Here is a 22,353-nt window from a genome sequence, read left to right on the forward strand (position 1 = left end):
CTAGGAAATATATTACAGAAGGGCTTCAATTGTTTCTGCTGTGCTTCCCGACTAATTTTTCAACAATTGCAACTGTTATATTACCTACATCTCTTCAGTAAGTATTCCTTTGATTTATTTCTTATGTTAACAAAATTTGTCGTTCTCCTAACAACTGATCATTTAAGGCAAAAATATCTTATAAAGCATGGAAATTGAAAAGTAGAACCTGGCTACATAAGACATAACATTTTTAATTAGTGTGATGAATGTGATATTTTACTTTCTAATGAATTAGCTGTACCCCCAACAACAGAATGGCATGTAAGTATTTTTATTGTAGAATATCCAATTACCCTATGATGCCATTGTTATTCTAGACCTTCTCTGTGAAGTGGAGCAGTTAATATTGTTTAAGGAATGGAAAGGGATAGAATGTTGAAGCTGGGTGACAGAGGCCCTAGGAGTAAAGCGCTGAAACTATGCTGTCCCTTGTCCCCCTGACCCCCCTCACCCCCATGATTTTCAGTAAGCCTTATAAATTGCCTATAGAGACACGGGAATTTTACTCTTCTTGAAACAAAGCCCTGGGCAGAATTAATACTTTCAACTCCTCCTGCCAGAATATTTTCAATTTCTTACAGAAAATAGACACTTTCAATTCCACAAACCTCCACTTGGAAAATGAAACAGAACTTCCCGTAATGTTGTTGCCGTGAAATAAAAAATACTCTCACGGAAAATTTTTCTCTCATCTCCATTCCTTGCTTTAGGGCTCGAGGTGCAACGACGCCTATATTAAAAACTAACCAAGCTAAAACAAAGACATCTCTTTGCCAACCCTGCTTAAATCTTTCCATTTCATCCAGCAAGTCAGGTCCCCATGTTGACGGTGACACCTTCTCCAGTGATCTCTTCTACGCTAGGACTGCATGGGGTTGCCTCACAAAACATTTCTTTCAAACACTAACACCGTTTTTTTTTTTTTAAGAATCTAATGTTCTTTCCGAAGTTGGCATAACTGTTCAGTTAAAATAGGGAAATGTTAAATTGAGAAAGAGAGACCACAAGGGAACTCTTTAGTACCGTTCAGTCATGCGCTTTTCTTCCTGCAACTTCAAACACACGTATCACCCCACTGCTCTAACGAAGAGCATCCACCAGACACATCGCGCAAGCACTGAGGCCTAAGTCACTATATCAAAGGTATAAATTATGGGCCCAAAGACAGCTCCAGGCACTGCTGCACTTGGAAATGCTTTCTGAGCAACCATGTTGTTCCAAACAAACTAAATGCTTAAGAGGCTAAAGGACAGTGGAGGCAATTATTGGAAGGAAATTTCTCACTAGGCCAGAAAGGAATAATTAAGTCTTTGCACGCTAAATCACATCACTGGGGTTAACAATGAAGTAATCAAGTGTAAATGGTGACAAAGCCCATCTATAGGACTCATGAAAGGAAATTAAGGTTGTGGGTAATCTAGACTATTGTTGCTTAAATACCACAAAAATTAGTCCCTAAAACTTCATTCATTTACCCTCTCTTTACACAAATGTGTGTGCTTTTTGTGGGAGGCAAGAAATTGGTTAATCCAGCAATTAAGGCAAATATACTGAATCATCAGAAGTAAAACACCACTCAGCTACTAATTCACAGGCAGAGATCCAACACCATCACCATGCTATGTAGACTGTACCAAGTGCTTAGACATGAAATCCCTCCATAATAGAAAGGCATAGGGTTTTATTCAAATATATGGCTGAAACCATTTAAGTAATAAACTCAGTGCATACTTTATATCTTACGCTTTTCTATGCTGCAGGTCATAGAAGAGAATTCACACACACACACACACACACACACACACACACGGAGGGGACTTAAGGAAGGAAGTTGGGGAGAAAGATGGAGGACACATGCTTAATCTCCCAACAACTGCTCAATACCCGTTAAAACTGGTTATGTTCTAAGGGAGTAAAATAATGTTGACCTGAAAGTTAAAAAGTCTAGAGTCACTTACCATCTGCAACGATGTGGACGGAGCTAGAGTGTATCATACTGAGTGAAATAAGTCAGTCAGAAAAGGACAAATATCATATGATCTCACTCATATGTGGAATTTAAGAAAGAAAACAGATGAACATATGGGAAGGGAGAGAGGGGAAAAAAGGAAAGAGGGAAACAAGCCATAAAAGACTCTTAACGACAGAGAACAAACTGAGGGTTGGTGGAGGGATGCGAGTGGGGGACGGGCTAAATGGGTGATGGGTAGTAAGGAGGGCACTTGTTGGGATGAGCACTGGATGTCGTATGTACGGGATGAATCACTGAATTCTGCTCCAGAAACCAATATTGTACTGTATGTTAACTAACAAAATTTCAATTAAAAAAACAAGTAAATAAAAATAAAAAGTCTAGATTCAGACTTTGGCTCTACAACTCAGTTTATCATCTCACCGCAGAGACTCCGTTTCCCCATCTTATTTAAGAAGTGAGGCCAAAACAAAGATTTCTCGAGACCCAAATTGATTTGCTGTATCTGTTTTTGTTTTTAAATAACTTCAGACTCATCAAAATTTGCAAAAATAGTAGAGTTCCTTTGCATCCTTCAGCCAGCTTTTCCAAATGGCAGCATCTTACATAAGCATAATACATTCGCTAAACCAGGAAATTCACTTTGGTGTACTATTAACTACAGACCCTACTCAGATTGCACTACTTTTTATATGCGCCCATTTTTTTAATCACATGTATGGATTCATGCAGTCACCACTACAATCATAAGGAACTGCTCTGTTACCACAAAAAAAAAAAAAAAAAAAAAGGCATATTACTCTACCTGAAATGAAGCCCTGGGTGGAATTAATGCACCCAATTCCTCCTGGCAGAATATTTTCAATTATTCGAAAAAAAAATAGGCACTTTCAATTCTACAAATTTCCACTTGGAAAAGGAAAAAGAACTTCCATAGTGTGTTGCCGTGAAATAAAAGCAATACTTGCAAGGAAAATTTTGTTCTCACCTCCATTCCTGGCTTTCGGCTCCAGGTCTACTACACCTATACTAAAAACGAAGCAAAATAAAACAAAGACATCCCTTTGCCATTGCTACGCCATCACTCCCTCCTGCTCCCCCTTTAAAGTCACATGTTAAAGTCCTCCCACGTCTAACCCTCGCAACTGGTGACCTATTCTCCCTTTCTATAATTTGTCATTTCTATAGTGTTTTAAATAGAATCATACAGCATAGGTAACCTATTGAGATTGGCTCTTTCACTCAGCATAATACCCTTGCAGATCCATCCATAATTGTTTCATGTATCAATAATTTGATTTTTTATCACTGTGTACTATTCCCCTACATTGATCTATCAGTTTATGATGGCATATTGATTTTATTCTTTTTATGTTTTAATTATCACTATGGGGTGAGGAAGAACTTTTAAGTCTTGCCTTGCCATTGCTTACAATGGTTTATATTCCAATAGATGCTATCTTATTCAGTAATTATCTTAATCATCCCATTCAAGCCTTCTCCGACTGCCCTATTTAGTGAGCTCCCTTCACCTTGCTTTATTTTTTTTCACAGCAGTTAATATTATCTGACTTTATATGTATATTGTATTTATTTTTTAACTGCCTACCACCACCACTATCCCAACCCACGCCAGGTAAATTACATGAGGGTAGGAATGCTGTCTGAGAACTCTGTCTCCAGCACCAAGAACAGTTCCTAACACATAAAGCACTCACTAAATGTTAAATGAATTAATTTCTTGAGTACCGACTTATTATTTCAATAATTTTTATTTTGGGGGCGCCTGGGTGGCGCAGTCATTAAGCGTCTGCCTTCGGCTCAGGGCGTGATCCCGGCGTTATGGGATTAAGCCCCACATCAGGCTCCTCTGCTATAAGCCTGCTTCTTCCTCTCCCACTCCCCCTGCTTGTGTTCTCTCTCTCGCTGGCTGTCTCTGTCAACTAAGTAAATAAAATCTTTAAAAAAAAATTATTATTATTTTGAAGTCAAAAGACCATTGATTCCATGAGCCATTATACAAATATTAGTGGCTCTCAAAAAATAGTTTTCAACTGATAAAATTACTTGTGTGAAACCTTTTTATTCACCTGCACGAAACAACTATCTCCTACAATTTCAACAAAGTACTGGGCCCATGAAAGACTACAAAACACAAGGAAAAAGCACAGAAATTTTTACCAACTGACAAGCTTAAGCCAAAAGCAACTCAAGTCAAAAATCTTTTTAAATGTTAAAGGTTTATATAATCAAAGAAAAGACCACCTTTTCTGATAATGTGCTCTATTCTCCTTTGTTTTGTTTTTAGCGTACTTTAGAGGCCTGCCAATGGTTCTGGGCAAGTCATACACCTAAATGTAAGTGGACTTCTGCCCTGTTGAATGGAGAACTTAAACCAGATCAACTGTTTTTGACAGTCTTTTTTTTTTCTTTTTAAAGATTTTATTTATTTATTTCACAGAGAGAGAGCACAGGCAGGGGGAGGAGCAGAGGAAGAGGGATAAGCAGACTCCCCACTGAGCAGGGGGCTCGATTCCAGGACCCTGGGATTATGACCTGAGCCAAAGGCAGACGCTTAACCCACTGAGCCACCCAGGGGCCCTGTTTTCAACTAGTCTTAAAAGAACTGGACTGAGGAGGGAGGGAAGGTCTGAAAGATGTAAGCAAAAATTTGGTGTTAGGATTTATGTAATTGAAAAGTTTAGCAAATAATAGATATCAGGCCTATAAACATAAATGAATGTCCTGGGGGAGTGGGGAGGAATGAACTCTTTGTTTCCCAAATGGAAAGACCTACCCTCCCTGATGAGTGGCCCGTAACACACAGAAGAGTACTAGCACCACTGTACTAGACGACCTCTAAGATTGAGAGGGGTCCAAGTCTATATGCCAAGAGGCTGAGAACTCTTCAAGCAGAGATCAAAATAGATGTAACCTCTCCGGAATGAACTCCTCTCATTTATAAAATGAGCAGTTCATGATATCCTTGACACCAAGATAGATGGATGCCTACATCTAGAAGGAACACCAAAGGACACGGCATCCCACCCCCTCAACCGAATAACCCTGTTCTGAAAAACTGAGATCCAATACCCCCCCACACAACCTCACTCATTACCTGTGTGCCCTCTCCCCTGTAGTCTCTTCATCTCTACAACAGAGTGAACAGCAGCATGTGTTTTAGAGGGCTATTAAGAGTAATAAATAAGACAAACAAAATTTTTTTAAAAAGTATTAAATAGATAACACATAAAGCACTTCCTATATAATGCCTGGTGCTCAGTAACATTTATTATTATTAGCATCTAAGTTAATAACAAGATGACGATGGTGGTTTATCTGAATGACAAGACAGACCATAAAGAAGACCACGACTGCAATGTGAATTAAATGAAAAAGGAAAATGCTTCCAGGAGAAAACCTACAGTCACCAAATAACGGTCTGGCATGGGGCCGGCTGTCACCCCATTCAAAGTCAAAACTGCGGCCACAGATTCAATCATGAACAGTCCTGCTGCTAAAGAAAAGAGCACACAGATCCAAACAGGAGCCCATCCAGTCTGTAAAATATTAACAGCTTAATAAACATCAGCTCATACAATCAACAAACACAGTGTTCAAGTCAACGAAAGAGTACCAACTAAATTAATACCAAGTTGACTAAATGAAATGCCTTGGGGCGAAAAAGGCTCATGGGTGATTCACTTTTATGCTGACTTCCCTGTAAAAACATCTTCAACAGGAGAGGCAGGAAATTCCAGCGAGTGAAAGGGAGCGGCTATATGGAAACCATCAGAGTGCACACTTCGCTTGTCCATTTACTTCAGGGTTTTGGTTCAAAGAAGCACATTCAGAAATCTGTGCTTTAAGAAGCAGAAAAGTGAGTGTGCTAATGGATCCTCCTATACCATCTAAGGGAATTCCACAAAAGAAAAAGCAAGCCAAAATGCACACAACTGATACTTATTTCACCGACATAGAAAAACACTATTAATATAGAAAATGTGAAAGCTTTCAAAGAGGTACAAAAAGCACAGGGACTGAGCCATATTTTTCAAAAAACTCTGCTGTGAATAAAAGACCACTTAATTTTACATAGTAAATAGAGTTTTTTCATGTAAGTTACTCCTAAATCAAGTCAGTCTCCAACTATACGTACGTATGTAGAGGTCCATATGCATTTGCTGGATGCTTTATTTTCTGTTCTGATCTTTTTCCTCCTGTAAAAACCTGTAGCTTCTCACCACTTCGTTTCTCGTTTTACCTTCCCCTCTTCTAATAACCGGTCAACTATCCAAGCAAACTACAGGAGGGACAAACAAATAGCAAACACCTGAGCTTCACAAACTACCACCCCCTAACTGTGGGACATTTGAGCAAGTTACTGGACCCTCTCAAATCTCCGTATATGCGGCTGTAAAATGGGAACCATCCCAGGGACCTAGAATGATTACCACGGAAATTATAGTTAACACATGTAACACACCTGATTCACAAGGAGGCCCAGAAATTCCTCACCAGATTTCCATTTTTTGAATCAGACTTTCCAAAAATGGACATGCTAACAAGTCAAACTTTTGTCACTATAAGCAAAATGTTCCCCATTGGGAGCTTTCTTCCACAAGTCTTTTCTCCACAAGGGGTATCACAGTAACTGTCAGATACCAAAAAGGGAGCTAAGTATTCTCTTCTGGGGTGCGTGGCTGGCTAAGTTGGCAGAACATGCCACGCTTGATCTCGAAGTTGTGAGTTTAAGCCCCACATTGAATGCAGAGCTTACTTAAAAAAATAATAATTCTACTCCTTTAAAAAGTACATGCATTTAAACAAAATCAGTTTTTAACAGCATTTGCTATTACTACTACATACCACGCTAAGATATGTATTGGGGCTATAAGTAATTAGTAATATCAAGCTCTAAGACATTAAAACCTAGGTCAATGTTTTTATTAACATACACTTACCATTGGACCCAGGATCTCACTCCTACATATTTACAAAAGTGAAATGAAAACCTGTGTTCACACAAAACCTCTACGTGAATATTTATATCAGCCTTATTTATAATTGCCAAAAACTGGAAGTAAGGCAAGAGTTTCTCGACTGGAATGGACAAATAAATCGGGGCACATCCATATCACGGAATGCTCCTTTGCGATAAAAAGGAATATTATGTAACGGCATATGTAACAACCTGGTAGAATCTCAAAAGCATTATGGTAAGTAAAAGAAGCCAGACAAAGACTTCATTCTGTTTCACCCCATTTATATGATATTCTGGTAAATGCAAAACAATATAAGAGACCCAAGGTAGAAAACAGTTCACTAGCTGCCAAGGACTAGGGGTGAGGGGACAGGGGAGGACTACAAAGGGCACGGACGGAGGGGAGGGATGGAAATGTTCCAGATCTTGACAGTGGTAGTGGTTACACTACAGTATACACGTCAATACTGGCGGAACTGTACACTAAAAAGAGGGTACATTTTAGAATTGAGAGATTTGGAAGAGTTTTCCTATGATATGAGTTCAAAGTTATGGAAGTTGGTTAAGTAGTCAAAGAAGGAAGATGGAACACCCAAGACTAAACTAATTATTTTAGGATAAATATATGAAGGCACTAAAAGAAAGGGGAGGACCTTAAATAGACTCATTTGTGAAGAACCACAAAACATAAACTTTTGAAAATGTAACCTCCCAAGAGACAAAAAATTTAAAGGAAATCTATGATAATCAAGAATTTAAAAAGGAATTACACTTATAAGAAAATGTGAAAGGCAATAATTTCTCTTAGCACATTGTTTTTACAGCTAATGTTCGGTAATGATACCAAGAACCATCAGAAATACCTTTCAGATAAGATGTACACGTACATTTAAATATTTGGCTATATCGGGGATAATGCAGGAGCTCATTTCCTTTTCAGTAAATCCACTCCTGTCAAAACCAGCCCACATGTCTAGGAAACAATGAAACTAGAATTTCAAGCTGGGGTAACTTGGATGGAAAGGACCCTGATGAAATAGATGTCATTATCTCCTCCACCAAAGTCATGAATCTTCTCATCTTGGGATGTCATAGGTTTTGTTTTTGTTTTTTCTCCTTCTGGAATGCCACCTCAGCCAGGGTTGTGCCAAGGGCAAATTCTTTTGACACAGAAGACCTGAAAAAGACAACAATTGATCTACCCCTCTTTTTCACGTTCTCGGCCTCTCCTGCCACACCTGCTGACAAGCCTCCAGAATGAAAAAAGAGTCCCCAAGTAAGAGGCTGGTCCTATGCAACAGAAACCTTTAAAGGTCAAAGCAGCAGTACTTGGCTAGTACAGAACGATCAATTAGCCTTGAACTGACAAGAAGATAAACATGGGGGCAGACATGTTCTATTGGGAATCAAGCATGTTCTATTGGGAATCAAGCATCCTCGTTCCCAACCTGTGTATCCATTAAACACACACCACATATCAAACCTGGGGAACAGCATCCAAATGTCACACACACACACACACACACACACACGTGTGTGTGTGTGTGCGCATACAAGTTCCCACTGGTGAAATATACGATTAAGTCAGAAACCCACCATGGAAGCATGTCATACAAACTTAATTCAAACTGGTACTAGAAATTGATTTCTCCAAAACACCAGATTCCTTTTTCAAGAATGTAACGGGGCTTTGGAAAACACAGTTTGATTGAGAGCGGCAGAGCCTGTGGTTAGCATACAAACTTGCCAACCTACCATGAAGTATGAAGCCGTCTGCTGCATGCCCTCACAGCCCCAGACTGTTTGCAAAGGACAGGAATGAAATATTCCATATGTTTTCTTTGTCAGTGACATGGCTATTGAAAGCAAGGCCACGGTAGTCTCCCTGCTGAGGGACTGGGTCAAGCTATTCATGTGTAACCAGGCAGATGTCAAGATGGTAATGGGAAAAACATCTCAAACATTTTTTTTTTTTTTAAAGAAAGAGACCCAGGGTAGAAAATGCACAACTGTATTTGAAACACTCAGCCCATCTAAATCAGTTGTGAGCACCACTGCATATGTTAGCTGCTGTTCTGGCTTTATCATTCTTTTTCAAATCGGGTCCGAATCAAAACCGAGAACAGTTCTTAAAGTTTCTGAGAATGATTGAACTGTGCTTAACAGGAATGCCATGTGACTTTCTAGAAATACAGAAGATCTTAAAGAATGGATTTTAGTTCTAAAATGACTTTATCCACAAAACTTGAGCATCAATCTCAAATGTAAAAAGAAGACAGAGGTATCCAAATATCAAATAAAATATCACTTTTAAAGTACTTAAAAGAAAAAGTTCTCTCATAATCTGAATAGTTCTAGAAACAAAGTGATGTGAAGAAACAAGAATGCAGCTAAACTGTCAATCCTGAGTAAATCTTATCCATCCCCAAAATGGAAAATGATCTGAGAAACTACAGTCGGCAGTCATCGCCATGAGGCTTCCCAAAGAGTTAAGCAGGGCTTAATGAAAATCCCCAGTGTTCCAAAGTCTGGAAGTAGAAAATTCGTATCTAAAAATCACACTGATGGGGCGCCTGGGCGGCTGGCTCCGTCGGTTGAGCGTCAGACTCTTGATTTCGGCTCAGGTGGTGATCTCCTGGTCGTGAGATCAAGCCCCTTGTGGGGCTCAGCACAGAGTCTGCTTGGGATTCTCTCTCCTTCTTCCTCTGCCCCTCCCCCCGCCAAATAAAATAAAAAATATTTAAAGATCACACTGACACTGCCCAAGGTCACATGCCTTTCTGCTGTGGAGAGATACACTGTGTCCACTGTTAGGATAGCACCTTTCTACTTGACCGGCCATCTCAAGAAGGCAGTGCCAATCACAGAGACCCAGGGGAGCAAACATGATCTCCCCTGAGCTCTCTCCTCTAGGGAATCTGTAAGTACCCCTCCTCCCTCATCAGGCTTTCGTGTTAAAAGGGGAGTAGTACCACCTATGAGAAGGTATCTTGATAAAAGTGTATTTATACTCTTTCTCCACCAGGATCTTCATGATTTTCTGAATGAAAAAAATCTGCCAGGTAAGTAGACTTTTTCCTATTAGCACAATGGCTCACTTGCAAAGTCTGTAACAGGCTTTGGACCTAGTATACATTCAAAGAACCAGAGAAACAGGGTTCATACACACACATGCAACTGTTTAGTTACTCCCAGGAGAAACGACAACAAATTGGGTCCTTGCCATCACTCAAACAGGTCATGCTGAAGTTTCCCAGGTGTGACCCTCGAAGACAAAGTGAAGTCATGTCTTTTTGCAGATGGAAAAGTCAGTGTTCAAAGTGGTTACGTGACATGCCCACGCTGTTGGGAACTCAGGGGTCTTGATTCTTTGTGCCATACTCTCAAAAAAAAAAAAAAAAAAAAAAACATATTTGAAGGCCTGCTCATAAAGATAGGCCTATAAAAAGAAGACTCGAGAATAGTGACAAAAAAAGCTGGATTATGTGACCATGGACTCAAAATGACCTTGAAAAGAACAGAAGGCCAACAAGAAAATTTTTCTTTGTTACAAAGATAGGAAAATATTAAGATTAAAAAAAAACTAATCAAATGAGATGAACTAGCAGAAGTAACACAGAAAGGACAAAAAGTGAGATTATGAGAAACTGCTAAATACCAGTAAATCCAGGTGCAATTTTTAAAACATGAAATTAAAATATTTGAAGTGTATTAAGTTTACTTAATATTCCCTTAATTTTGATCATATTGTGTAAGAATTCTGTCTATGCTTCAATTTATGTGAGGTAAGGAGAGTTTGAAGAGGACCAAAGGGCAATTATCATTTTGGAAAATGCAAAGACTGGGTGAATTGAGTGCCTAAAACATAAGAGCATATGAACAGTTTTCAAGAACATTAAGAAACCTAAAGGTTAGTCGACATTATTTTCTCTCCCCCCAACCTCAAAAAGAGTCAGTAGACTTCACTTTTTTTTAAAGCAAACTCTACGACCAACATGGGGCTTGAACTCACAACCCTGAGATCAAGGGCTGCATGCTCTACCAACTGGGGTAGCCAGACACCCAAGAGTTGGTTGACTTCAGAACAGAGTTCCTAAGGTCTAAGTTATTCAAGAGCTCGTGATCTTCTCTGGAGAATTCTCCCACAGGAAATCAGCCCTCTGAGATGGTTTCCACACAAGAAGGGTGACAATCTAGAACAGAGTGGCAACCACGAGTCTCCTCTCTCCTGGGAAAATCTTGTCTGCCAAGCCCTTCTCGTATGATCCATATAGTTGCTCTAAGGGTCTCTTAGGAAAATGGGGAAAACCCAGAAGTTAATCAACAACACAGCGCAGTTCCTAGAGTTTTGGAGAAAAGCCTGACACTTGGAAGTACATCCCCTATCCTGCACCTTTAAAACAAGAACCATGGGCACCTTAGTGGCTCAGTAGGTTAAGCAATTAACTCTTGATTTTGGCTCAGGTCATGATCTCAAGGGTTGTGAGATCGATCGAGCCCCCCATTGGGCTCCATGCTCAGCAGGGTGTCTACTTGAAATTCTCTCTCCCCTTCTCCCTCTCCCTCTGCCCTCCCCCCTCCCCATGCTTGCTAGCATTCTCTCTCTCTCCAATAAAAAGGAAATCTTTAAAAATAACAAGAACCAGATGAGAGTGGGAATTGGGACATCTACCTATCTTTCTAAGAAAACAGTTCTCATCAAGTTCTTCAGGGAAGTTTTGATGTCACCCACTTGTACTAAGTTACTGTCTGCAGTTTATACTAGGAGCTACCCGGGAGAACTTCACAGCCTGAGGGCGAATGGAGAAGTGAGACCGGAAGCAACCTAGGCTCATTCCCCTGCCCTGCCCTGTTACAGAGCTAACATATAGGTACCATCTCTCAGCCAAATTCATGTCACTCTTCTTAGGAGGGAAAATTTCCCCAAATAAAACCTTAAAAATGTACGGGACTGGGAGAATTTAACTCTGAATTTTCTGAATGAGGTTCTGAAATCTGATTCAAGCATCAAAAATATTTTGTTGTCAAGGTGCACTCAGATTTCATTCTTTCGATGGTCAAATTTATATTTAAAGCTTCATTAAAAAAAATAATAAAAGGCTACATTCTATTGTAAAAATAAAGGAAAAGAAAAAGGGGCTTACATAACCTTTTACTTCTCTTGATCTTTAATACTTAAATACAAATTAAATATGAAGGATAAAGCATCATTAAATAACTTGAAATATGCTTAGATATCTAGCATTATATTAGATAAATAACTTAGATATGCTTATCCCAAAAGTTTCTCGCTAGTACAGACATCAGACCAGTCTGGGATCTAAATGGCCCAGCTGCCTCCCAAAATATCTATGGTTTACATTTCCTTACAAGGCTATTCTTACATTCTTATGGGCCAACATGTTGCCACAGGGGGGTGATTCAATGCCTTCCCCGCAAGGCCTTTCAGTACAGAAAAGCTAGGAAAACCAGGAAAAAATATTTTTTAAAGATGTTCACTTCTTGGACCTGGACTGTTAGAAGGGCATTCCTGTTCCCCAATCACTTGCATCTAAAAAAAGAGATGCCCAGTGCCAAGTCTTGCTATCGACTTAGTGCAGAGGGGGAGAAACTGGCTACTGTGCTTCTCAATTAAAATATATAATGGTATCAAAACATGCTTTAGAGATTGAAAACAACCACCCCAAACATTCAGAGTTTTAACTGCTCATACATGACAAAACAGACTTCACTACATTTTAAGAACCTTGCTAAAAACAGTGCCAGCCATATACACTGTTCAAGAACAAATACTTGGGGGTGTTTAGGGGGCTCAGTCAGTGGGATGGAGCCCTGCATTGGACTCCCTGCTCATCAGAGAGTCTGCTTCTCCCTCTCCATCTCCCTCTTCCTCTCTGTGTATGCGGGAGTGAGCACACGCATGCACACGTGCTCTCTCTCTCTCTCAAATAAATAAATAAATCTTAAAAAAACAAAAAAGAACAAATACTTGTCTGTGGGAGGTTGAGTCCAGAGTAGACTACTACATAATTACATCTTGCCATTTAAAAGGGGTATTAAAGGGGTCCCTGGGTGGCGTAGTCGTTAAGCGTCTGCCTTCGGCTCAGGGCGTGGTCCCGGCGTTTTGGGATCGAGCCCCACATCAGGCTCCTCCGCTAGGAGCCTGCTTCTTCTTCTCCCACTCCCCCTGCTTGTGTTCCCTCTCTCGCTGGCTGTCTCTCTCTGCCAAATAAATAAATAAAATCTTTTAAAAAATAAACAAATAAAAAATAAAAGGGATATTTGAATACAAACTTGCTAAAGTCTTTAGAAATTGAGGTTATTAAATGTACATGAACCATAAAGTCATGATCTGTCTCTTGCTAAGACTGATTTCTAAATTCAAATTGGAATTTCCCCAATTTCAGACCATAGGGGTGCTACCTGGCCTACAGTTTGACTATCAAGTACTTAAACACAAAAGAAATGCCTAGAAAGGCAGACAAATTAGCCATTTGTGTAAGAGTACTGATTTGCTAAATGCCCTAGCATTTTTTTTCTTCCCTGGCAGAACTTAAAAATAGAGCATTTTATCATCTTAATGAAGTTCTGAAAAAAAAAAAAAAAAAAAACCAAAAAACTATAGATAGTTCACTTAACAAAGTTGGAGAAAAAAAGGAAAAAGCTATCCATATTCTTTTATATATAAGAAAAGTTGTTGGCATTGCCAAAAATTTGAAGGCTGCCTGAGACCGTTAAAGGCAAGCTGGATAACACCCTTCTAAAGCCAAAACCTTGAAATCCAGCTTAAAAAATTAAAAGAACAAAGCTGTCTTATCAAGAACACTCTGAGTGGTATTAGTTACATTTTTCAGAGTGAAAGGCACATCTGGCAGGGTTTAACTCTAACCCAAGTGTACCAACAAATATGGTACTTTTATGGAAATTTATATCTTTTTTTATAGAGAAACAATGAGAGATTGTCTTAGGAAAAATTTCAATGAATCACTAAAGGATTCTGAGAACTTAACAGTGTACACAGGTTCAGAGAAATTCAAAGCAGTGAGAGACATGTGCCATCATCTAGTCCAATACCCATCGTTTATTGATAAGAAAAAATGGGAATGAAGGGATAGGCACAACGGGGAGACCAGAAACCAAAACCCAAACTTGCAGGCTGTCAGTACTTTCACTATTATAAAGACGACTAAAATAAGAATTTGAGAGATAGACTGAAAGAGGCCAAGAAAATGCCTAAACTTGCCGGGATCCACCTACCAGTACAAAACTTTGATCTTCCCTAAGAGATTAAGTTGTCAAATGTTACTTTACAATTCTAATGTTAAGAGCCAAGTGCCTGGACATTAAATGCTTGTGATACCATAACTGTCACGAGCATGTAGACTGGAAATCATAAAACATTAGTGGTTACTGAAAAACCTTAAGAAACCTTGAATAAGAGAATTACAGGTTCAAGTCCTGAGTATTGTTCGGACAACGAACGTTGTCACCTTGTGAGGCAGTGAGCTCCCCATTCAATGGAAATATTCCAGTAGAGCTGGACAACTGAAGAAGTTTCCTGGGTGGGTGAGAGATTCCATGATTTAGACAACTATACTTCCCTTAACCAAGGGAGAGGATGCAAGAAATGTATTTTTTTTAAAAAAATCAAATTCAAGAGAAAGAAAACTCTTGGCAGTAAGAGTTGTTTACTTCCTTGTTTTACAGGTGGAGAAACCAAGGCCCTGAGGGGTTAAGCATGTTACCCACTCAAGGTCACTTGTGTGATTTATTGACAGGTCTGGAAACCAGCTCTCCAAATTCCCAGCAGAACGCTCTTTCTTCTCTTGTATTTAAAGAGAACCCAGTAGTTCAGCTGGTTTGTAAAATAAAGGGTCAAAACTTAAAGATATTCATAGATTGGCCTTCTTAAACACAAAGTTCACTTGTATGTGATATTAATGCATCTGTAGGAAGACACATACACAAACTAAACATTGAAACGTACACATCCTAATGCAGAAATCAAGAGATATCAAACTCCACCATCAAAAAAGGCATAAACATTTAGCCACTGATGACTACCCGCCAGAGAATGCAGGTGACATCGGAGAAAGCAGAAGAAAATATTTTCAAATGATACTGTTAAAAGAAGAAAGGTGTTTGGTGTAGTGAAAAAAATACATCTTAAGGGAGAATCTGAGATGATGCTTCGGAAAGAAAAAACAACAGATTATTTTGAAAAAGCACTTCAAAGTCTCTCAGGTAACCATCAATTCTATATAGAAAGCTCGATAACCTGCCCACTGCACAGGATACGCACAGCGTGAAGGTTGGAGAGATTATGACTAATTATATGGAAGTGAGGACGTTGAGTAACTTTTTGTACAGTATCCAAATTACTGAAACAGAATGATTTTATTTTCCGAGTGTTAAGCCATACCCACAGGAAACAAGCAGGGCTATTCTACCCTACCAAAGCGCCTTAGCTAGTCATGCATTCTGCAACAAGTCTCCATGGCAAATTTCCTAACACACACTTCTAAACACAAAGAACTCTTCCTCCAAGTGAGTGGAAACGAAGAGGCTTGTGCAACTTCACCCAGAACGAAATCCTGCTGCTCCTGGGATCTTTTACGAGAGTATCTAACATTATCGTCACCTTGTCATCCCAAAATTATGTAAGAATTATAAAATCATAGAACTTCTGGAAACTACAGGCAGCCTCAGAAATAATCTAGTGGATCCAATGACTTCATTTTTCGGATGAGAAAATTGTTACTCCCCCAACCTCCTTCCCCCCTCCCCTGCCCCTGCCGCAGCCTCAAAAATAGGAAAATGACTTGCCCAAGGCCACATAATTAATTAGTGGCAAGGTAAGGACTGTGACCAAGGGCTCAGACTCACCAGTGTCTCCATGAAGCCACAGAAACAGCCTGTATAATCTTAACACTGGTTACTAGGCGTAATCTAGGATGTGGAGACCTGTGCTCCGAGACATACAGCACTGAGAGTGTAACACATAAACCAGGAGACACAGGTGCACAAACTTCTCCCCACCACCAGTGGGACTTCATCTCTTTCTCTCAAGAATCTGGGAGTGTAGGTGGTTAAAAGTGACATATTACCATTACTATAGGAATAACCTTGAATCCCTTTGATAAAATAAACTTTGGAATTTTAATACCAGTAAGATTACTTCCTTTAAAACACCCCGGGGTGAATTGTGACAAGCCAGTGTATTGTGACACAGGATTGAGAACTGCTCTTGCAAAATATAAATAACCAGTACAGGTGCAGCAAACAGTGTGAACACAGGAATCCCATCAACAATACTGAGGATTACGTCTGACTCTGCCCCCAGACTCGGATAAAGCAGCTTTCAGCAGGAAATAGACACTGTTGGACGGAACAAGTTTAAACGAGCCTAAAGAAGCAGCAGTATCCTCTCTCTGGGGCTTTCTCAAATCGGGACAAAAGACTAAATGCTGAGAATGCTGAATTTGGCAATCCTGTGTGGGAATGATGTCTGAATTCCAAGCCCCGAGTCCGCCTTCGGTGTGGCCTTAAGTTATTCTCTCTTCGCTGCAACATTTTTAAGTGCCTCCTGTGTACCAGGCTCTGTGTCCTCCAAGTTGAGTAAAATAAAATCTCTGCTCTTTGTGGGTCCCAGGGTCTCCAAAGTGGGATGCATAGATCCCTGGTGGAGGTGAAGATACCACATGTACCACTGAACCATGAGAAGAAAATAAAACAACTTTGATTAATCGGCCTCATCTTTTTAACTTGTATCTGCGTTTGTAATTTCCTGTGTAAGAGCCATGGATGCACATGCTTCAGAAATCGGGAAGAGTTTGGGACCATGGATCTAATCCCTTCGTATGTAACTGTGGCTCACTAAAGCTATAATGGGTCAGCAGATCGGAAGTACTTGGAAAAAGATCCCAGGTGATCCCAAATCAATTGGAGTGTGCAAACCTTCAGCACCTGCCCGTCCTCAACATGGCTTTTGAGATTCGCTGAACTAGATGGTTTCTCAAAATGCAAACACACTGCCCTTGAAATGCCCTTTAAGTGGGGTAGTCACATAATAGATACTTTTGAGGATGAAATGAAGAGACCGGGATGAAATAAGGAGTTATCAGGATGTCCGATCACTCTAGCTATAGGTCACAAGTGGAAGAGGAAAACGTAGCACATTTGCTCACCCCAGCACCTCAGAAAGTGCCATGACGGTGCGAGTTTAGGCAACCTAATTGGGACAGTTGCCAATGATTTTTGTTTCCCAGGCCTCGAACGGTGAGTTCTGTACGGCTCCAAGTTGAGAACATCGTATCTTACTACCTCCAGTAAGTTCTAAAGGAAGATGCTCTACAGACAAGAACGTGCTCACATAAACATGTGATATTTCTCTGTGGTTTTAAGTACTAATGTAAAACAGCCCTTTTCCTTACAGGGCACGTCTATCATCAAAACTGGAGGAATCTACTAACCAAGGTCTTTACTACTGGTCAAAATAGCAAAAACATGCTTTTCTATGAATAGAGAGGCTTGAGAGGTGTTAGGTAAAGGCACCTCTCCTGCATGAATTCCCTAAGTTTCAAAAGAACAGGAAAAAAAGAGCCCCATTTCCTCTACCCAGTCTTCTTTCCCTCACTTCCACTCAAACCTGCCCACTTAAGGTACCTTTTTGGGGGCAAACTGTTCTTCACAGCAAAATGAATTTGTCAGTAAAAAAGTTAAATTTCACTGTACTGGAGGAAAACGACTTCAAATACATAACTTAAACGTGAAACAGGAAAAATAAGCCAGGGGAGCTGGAGGCCAAAGAATGAGACAGATTCCAAGGCAACAGGCTGCAATATTCAGTAAAACCCCACTGGCAGAGAGCAAGCTGAACACCTCCCACCACCCACCTGGAAACACAGCGATGCTCTGCCCTGCATAGAAAGGATTTCTTCACAGAGTCAGCTACTCCTTTAAAATTATTTATTTCAAAGAGGTCCCCTTCCTTGGCTATAAGGTAAAAGGAAATTCCCTTCACCCAAGGACCTCTCAGAATCCCTTCCTCTTTCAGGCAGTTCTTTCACTGCTCTTGATTTAATCCCTCCGATCGCCGCACAACACAAGCACATACACCAAGCCTTGCGTTCAATTACCCTATTCTTTACTGGTCGTATTTGCCAATACCACCTACAACACCGACTTCAGATTCCTCTTCTTTTCTGAAGGGAATGTCTAAAGCTTCAGGTCTCCCTTTGAGGAGGGAGATTTTAGAAGTCAGAACCAACTGAGTGACTTTCCCAGCCCCAGGCAGCTCAAAAGAAAAGTTCTGCGGATTAAGGTACAGCAGAAAACTGCTGCCTTCCATTCTGGTTGGGCAGAGAATATGCTCTGGAACTTTGATTTTCTTCCAACATCCTGTACTTCAGGTCAGCATTCCTTCTTTAAAAGGCCTACTTGGGTAAGAAGAGTATTTTCACCAAAAGAAACCTGCAATTTCCCCCCCTCCTTCCGTCTTGTTTTTGCCCGGCTCCCCCCCAGCGCTCCAGAACCCTGGGCGTTTGTCTGCGAGTCCGGAGTGGAACTGGACCGAGGTGCCAGGTCCCTCTACCTGGATGAGGCCAAACTGGAAGGGGATTCGCCCTGGCCGAGGCACAGGTGTTTCTTCTCCCCACGTGCTGGAACCCAGAAAGCTCCAGGTGTTTCCCCACGAAACGTGCGTAGGTCTGCAGACCCAGGCCAAGTTCTAGACGCCTTCTGCCTACCGATGACGAAGCTCTTGCCAGCTGAGCGGGGGCCCGCGTGAGAAGGGAAGGTCTCCTGAAAAGGCTGCCAGGGGCAAGCGTTTCCAGATTCCTTCCTCCTGCTTGGCCCCAGATGCACTTGCGGGGGAGGGGGTGACTGTGCCCCAAAGTCTAGGGGGAAAAGCTGCTCGTGGCTCAGACCCAGGCTGGCAAAGTCTGGAAAGCCCGCCCCGCGGGAGTGGGTGCCGAGCACCCCACATACAGGTGACCCGCGCCCAGCTCTTCGGGACACTGGTGGGTGGGGTGGGATTGACCACCGGCTCCACCCCCACAACACCCCCTTGTTCCCCCCACCCCCACCCCCGGTACCCTCACCCCGGCACTCACAGCGCTTGGGTGAAGGCGCTGAGCCCCTCGGGCACGGCCGTCAGCCCCTTCCCGGAGCAGTCCACCCGACGGTCGCCGTCGCAACTGCAGGGCGCCGCGCAGAGAGGCGGCGCCGCTCCGCTGGGCTCGGCCGAGCCGCGCAGCCCCAGGGCGAGGAAGCAGAGTAGCCCCAGCGGGCCCGGCATTGCTGCGGCCGCCTCCCGCGCCGGCCTCTCCCGCGGCGCCGCTCGTTCGGCGCGCCTCCGCTGCCCTCCGACGCCCCCGCGGCCGGCCGGCGGGCTGGGGCGGGGGCTCTCCTCTCTCGGCGGTCGCGCGGGCTCGGCCCCTTCAACAGTCCGCGGCAGCAGTGCAGGGACGCGGCGCTCCGGAGTTTCTTCCTTCCCGCTGCTCCATGGAAGCGCAGAGGCAGCCCCGCTCCTCCGGCGGCTCAGGCCAGCCAGCCGGGCCGTGCGCAGCTGCCGGGGCCGCGCTCTGCCATCGCACCGGCCTCCCTGTCCCCGGCCTCCCGCCGCAGTCGCTCTTCAAGGTTGCGGAGCGCAGCCTTCAGCCATGCCGGCCCCTCGCCCCAGCCCCCGCCCGACTCTCGTACAAACACCCAGGCTCCTGCTCGCTCTCTCGCCGCCGCAGCTCAATCTCCTCCCGTCCTTTTCCCTTCTAGGGTTGCACGCTCGGGTTCCCAAGCCCCCAGCCGCTGGGTTATGCAAATCACTTAGGTACATGCAAAACTAACCCTTCTCCCAGAGCGCCATTGGCCCGCGGAGGTCTCGAGCTCATTACTATGCAAGAAGGGGAGCCGCCACTGGCCAAGAGTAGGACCAGAGGGGCGTGTTTATCGGGCGTGAGTGACAGGGTGGTGGTGGTGGTGGTGGTGGTGGTTCAAGGCAAAATCCCCGATTTGGCTCGATTTGTGTGGCAGACTGTGGATGGAAGGTGGAAGGATCTGAAGACGTAGAGTCTGGTTTTCTTCCCTCCCCCACCCGTCTTCTTCCCTCTGCAGAAACTGGATCTCCTAAATCGGATGACCTGAAAAGTATAACTTGCCTCCAGCATTCAGTTAAGTTTCAAATGACTCTCCACTGTTCCAAAGGGTGAAGACTTTGGGAGCTGTGCAAATGGAAATAAGATGAGGAGGAGGAGGGGGAAAGTCTCCCTCATCTGACATAAATATTTAGGTTTTAGCTATATACTGAATTAAAGCAGCGTACCCGCACACGCCTCTCACTTCAAGACCTGAGATCTTTACAGCTATTTTGATATGGACTGGATAGCTAAGTCTTAGCAATTAACCACCGATGATACCAAGCTTTGGGGATCTCAATTCAGACTGTTTTCTCACGTACTTTAAAATCTAAAAACACAGGAATCTTGTAAGGGCAAAAGAGGTGATGTTTCTGAATACTGGACAATTTCTCCAGACAGGAGAACATTTGAGTGCTAGGTGACTACCGCTGAGAAGCCAACAGCAACTTTGGTGTCAGGTAATTATCAGCTGTCCTCCCTCTTGTGGACTTCTGTGGCTTAACAGACTCCACAGAATCATTGTTTGCGCCAAATACTGCTTTAGGGGCACCTCTTTACTTTCCACTATGCCTTTGCGTTGTTTTACTATCTATATTAGGGACAGTTTTCATGAATAGTTTGAGGCAGATGGGGTTAAAAATGTCACTATCCTAAAGTTTACCCATCATGTCACCTAACTAAAATTAAGGAAAATGGAAACAAATTGATACAGACCTAAGAAGTTTAAAATGAAACATTGCCATCTTCTTTGCATTTGAGAGTTTATCTTTAAAAATAATGCCCAGTTGGGTACGTGACTAATATACAATAAATTGATTTATATGCTAGAGAGTCAATAAATACAAACATGCCTTGACTTCAAGTTTTTAAGAATGATGTATTTCCTCTAATTGTGGGTCTGAAAGAGAGCTCAAAGCTATGTGGAAAACTCTCTGGTTTTGAAGATGAGAAATCTGAAGCCTTTTGGTTTTCTGTGCCGACCAAAATCATCACAGAGCAACTCCTGGTCTTACAGCTCCTTGTCTTGTGCCCTTGGAGCCTTCCCTAAATTGGTGCCCATTGTCCTAATCATTTCTATTATTTTCTAGCAACTCTCATGAGAAAGTGACATGAGGAAAACTTGTAAATTGGGTTTCTTTAATTGATTCTTTTAAGACCACTCTTTTATAACAACACTGAAGGATGACAGAATTTCTCCTGCCAAGATACCACTTTCTTACAATGTTTTAAAATGGGAATTATATATTACATTGATTTTTTTTGTTCCAATAATTCATTTCCTTTCTTCTAAAGTTGTGGTTTTTAAACTTCAGTAAGCATAAGAATTGCATGCAAAGCTGGATTAAAAGACACAAAGTGATTTAATAGACTTGGGTGGAGCCCAGGAATTAGCATTTTGATGCACATCGTGTGAAAGTGATATAGGGAGTCTGTAAACCACATTTATCCTTTGCTTCCAAGGAATAAAATATTAGGGCTGACAACTTAGGTGAAAGGAGAGATTCAGATTTTGGAGAAAGGAGAGATGTAGATTTTATTGAAGAATAAATTCATATTGTCTGGCAGGTGAAGACGGTGAGAAAGGAGGATTCAAATTTGCAGCTTGTCCAAGAAGACAAAATTTCAAGAGCAATGGACTTGGGTAAGGAAGAAAAGAGGTAATATCTGTCAAAGTGTTAATATCTCTTATAGTTCCTATAGTATATGTGCTTTACATTAAAGATAAATTAGCCACCTAGTCTTCACTTCTTGGATAAGATGTCCTAAGAGGGCAAAACAAATTAATTTTTAAGATTCTATCTCAGAGGGGCGCCTGGGTGGCTCAGTTGGTTAAGTGTCTGCCTTCGGCTCAAGTCATGATCCCAGGGTACTGGGATCGAGCCCTGCGTCGGGTTCCAGGCTCAGTGGAGAGTCCACTTCTCCCTCTCCCTCTGCTGCTCTCTCTCTCTCTCTGTCAAATAAATAAATAAAATCATAAAAAAAAAAAAAGATTGTATCCCAGATAACTGGAGAAAAATGATCAGCTCTTAAAGAAACCATAAGGACCTAGAAAGATATCAGGATGAACCAAAATGTGTTGGCAAGCTAAAACTCAACAGACTCTTCGCAGACTGGTTCCTCTTTCTCATTTTCTGTAGCTGTGAATGAGTGAACGTGTAGCGTCCGCAGGCTAACTCAGAGGAAGTGGAGCCCGGCAGCAGTGTTTCTGTATACTCTACGGG

The 22,353-nt window shown here is 41.9% G+C and overlaps 1 protein-coding gene across 1 annotated transcript in view; it reads right to left on the reverse strand.

The window, feature by feature from the left end:
- Positions 1 to 21,191, reverse strand: part of LGR4 (leucine rich repeat containing G protein-coupled receptor 4) — a 100,909-nt gene extending 79,718 nt beyond the window's left edge. Inside the window, exons 1-2 of the mRNA XM_040639801.1 lie at positions 21,145 to 21,191; positions 19,112 to 19,630 (exon numbers count right to left, since the gene is read on the reverse strand). Coding sequence (XP_040495735.1) covers positions 19,112 to 19,630; positions 21,145 to 21,191 — 566 coding nt within the window. The remainder of the gene's footprint in view (positions 1 to 19,111; positions 19,631 to 21,144) is intronic.
- Between the last annotated feature and the right edge of the window lie 1,162 nt (positions 21,192 to 22,353).

Source organism: Ursus maritimus, unplaced genomic scaffold (genome assembly GCF_017311325.1).
Source record: "Ursus maritimus isolate PB19 unplaced genomic scaffold, ASM1731132v1 scaffold_23, whole genome shotgun sequence".
Taxonomy (NCBI): domain Eukaryota; kingdom Metazoa; phylum Chordata; class Mammalia; order Carnivora; family Ursidae; genus Ursus; species Ursus maritimus.